General features: G+C 41.6%; 1 protein-coding gene across 2 annotated transcripts in view; it reads left to right on the forward strand.

The window, feature by feature from the left end:
• tmem88b (transmembrane protein 88 b) overlaps positions 1-2,410 on the forward strand; it is a 6,590-nt gene extending 4,180 nt beyond the window's left edge. The window contains exon 3 of one of the 2 annotated variants that reach the window (XM_020620481.1): positions 1,470-2,406. In XM_020620481.1, coding sequence (XP_020476137.1) covers positions 1,470-1,754 — 285 coding nt within the window. In that variant the 3' untranslated portion in view covers positions 1,755-2,406. Of the gene's footprint in view, positions 1-1,469 lie in introns of both variants that reach the window. The other variant, XM_020620482.1, reaches the window with a different exon arrangement.
• Positions 2,411-2,722: the final 312 nt, after the last annotated feature.

A 2,722-nucleotide genomic window follows, 5' to 3' on the forward strand; every position in this document is an offset into this window, starting at 1 on the left:
ATAAAGCAAAAGAACAAAATGGGTGAGAAGAACATTTAAGAACTAAAGGTGGGTTGAGCAAGCAACGCTGAGTTGTCCAGAAACACACCCAACAAAATACTGTAGGAAGAAAAACAAGAACAAAAACAAGAACATTCTTAAAACTGCATTCTTGGTAACACCCAGCTCAGAGCCACACATGAGGCCTAACTATGTAAAAGTAAACATGGGCATACTTGTGAGAGTCTTATCTGTTACAACTCCTACCCCCAAAACTCCCTTGCACCCACAATTTACCCTTTAATGTTTTGCTTTCCCTCCACAGCTAGTATTTCTTTCTGGCCAGCTGTAACTCTACATCTGTCAGGGCAGTATCACAATCTTTTTGTGCATATGCAACTACCAAGATCTGAAAAAGACCACTTGCAGACTTTAAACAATAGAGATTCCTATTAAATACTAACTAATGTGAGTCTTTGTTCTAAAAGTTGAAGAATCAAAACATAACTTTGACTTTATTAGAAATGTGTTTTCATTACCAGTGATTTCCAAAAATACAAGTCACGATCTTATCAGCATGGCCTCTACTATAATAAATACTCTTCTTCCTGTAGTACTCCCCCAGTCCTCCTCCTGTGCTTGAATGTCCACTTACTCCTTCACAGGGTGATAAGAATGGCTCAGGTCTGCTGTCTCTTCATTCCTCTCCCATGCTCAAATCCTGACCCCTCCACCTCATCTCCCACTTCCCAGTGTTACTGCTTAAAAAAAAAAAAAAAAAAAGCACCAACTTTAATATACAATATGCACTGATTATTATCTTTGAATCTGTCTAACACACAAATACTAATGTTTGACAACAGTGTTTTAGAGATATCCTGCATGTTGACTTTGTTTTTGTCTAAATGAGTCCTTGTTGGGTTACAGAGGCCATGCATGCATGCACATGTGTAAAAATGTCACAATGATCCAGTGTCTGTATCATCACAAACACATAGAGCACATCATCTCCTGTCATTTCCTGCACAAGCGTATCAATCATTGATGGTCCACATAAAGACAAAAATTACACATGAAAACATAATGTTGCCCAAATTGTGCCACGGCTTATCAAACTGTAACATCACTGCCTGAAAATCTGGTAAATGTGAGTTTATATAAATGCTGCAGAAATAGAGGAGAAGGACCCAAATACTGTTTCCATACTGCATTAGTGCTGGATCATTTGATACAGCAAAGTTCAGCAGCTTTGCCGGCTGCGTGATTCGGGGCTTTGTTCAGACATGACACCTAAACACGAAATATCAGGCAAATTCCTGGCTGGGGTGGATGTCTGAAAGGGGTTTTACTCTCAGTTTTATGTACTGTCAGCTTTATAAATGTATTACTCAGTGAACACAGGTCCCACACAGGTTGAGAGACTTACTGTACCTCTGCAACATAATGCTGCCATATCATTCCATTTGTCATCTCTCTTCTCATCTCTGCAGGTCCGCCCTCATGGGACAACCCCTTACTGTTCAGACCTGCTGACTGACAGAGGCTGCGTGGCTCTGCTGGTGGTGGGTTTCCTCTTGGTCACCCCTTTGTTGGTCCTGGCGCTGGCTGCGTACTGTCGCCTGGCCCGACACCTCCAGCTGGGCCTGTGCTTCATCCCGTATAGCCGCGCCGTGTACAAGAACCTGCCAGCCACCCAGCATCGTGGCCTGGGCACTGGCTGTTGCGGCGGCCGAGATGAAGCTGACAGCAGTGGGAAGGGAAAAGTCTGGGTTTAAGAGAGGACAGAGAGGTGAAAACCTTTAGATGAAGTATAAGCAGGCAATTGAACAAAAATGACTGGAGTGGTGATTATGGGAATAAGGGCTGGGGATATAAGGAAGAGCAAAATGTGCACCAGACAGGAGGAAGCTACAAATGGCAGTCACTATAACAACCAGCTGAACACCTGAAAAACAAGTTACATTGTTAAAAGTAATGACTAACAGCTAACTTCCATACCTTAACATCATTACTGATTGTTCAGAAAATACCTACTGAGGAATTTGTTGGTTTAATCCACTGGACACAGACTGGTAACAGAATTTTAACCATTTCAAGTCAGTAGATTACAGCAAGTGTGAATCTGTAAATCAGCAGTTAATTAAAATAATCAAAGATGTCTAGCAAGGTGACTGCTGGAGTCAAAGAAGGGAACAAATAAAATCTACTTAAGTTTTTTTTTTTAATGACAGCTTATCTGGACTCCACAGGATCTTACGTTTCCTGAATGAAACACAGGAAGTAGGAGCACTGAAAATAGCACACTTCACAAAAGCTGTTCTGACACTACATATATCTAGAGCTCATCATGTATGTTGTTATGAAAAACATCCGTTTAATGCTTTCTGTTAAACTCTGCTAAATCTTGCATCATTTCATTTATAAATAAAGTTTTTGGATTCAGCTGGAGTCATGTCTGTCCTGTAGTAGCATGAAATGGTGATGTACTGTAAGATCGCTCCCACCTAAAGAGCAACAAAGTGACCGCATACCAGCTAACACCTGTGTGAATTTACACACAGTTCAAAAACACCTCCGTGTGCCACCGAAGCTGCTCTGGTTTTCTGTGGTGCCTACTGTTAGAAAATGTCCCTGAAGAAATCAGGTCTGAAAAATTATAAGTCGGTCACAGCAGGCTTGACAGCCTGTGGATAGTGTCTCACCCAAGTGGTGAAAGAGCAAAACTGACAGAACTGGGACATAA

This window comes from Monopterus albus, unplaced genomic scaffold (genome assembly GCF_001952655.1).
Source record: "Monopterus albus unplaced genomic scaffold, M_albus_1.0 scaffold238.1, whole genome shotgun sequence".
Lineage (NCBI taxonomy): Eukaryota > Metazoa > Chordata > Actinopteri > Synbranchiformes > Synbranchidae > Monopterus > Monopterus albus.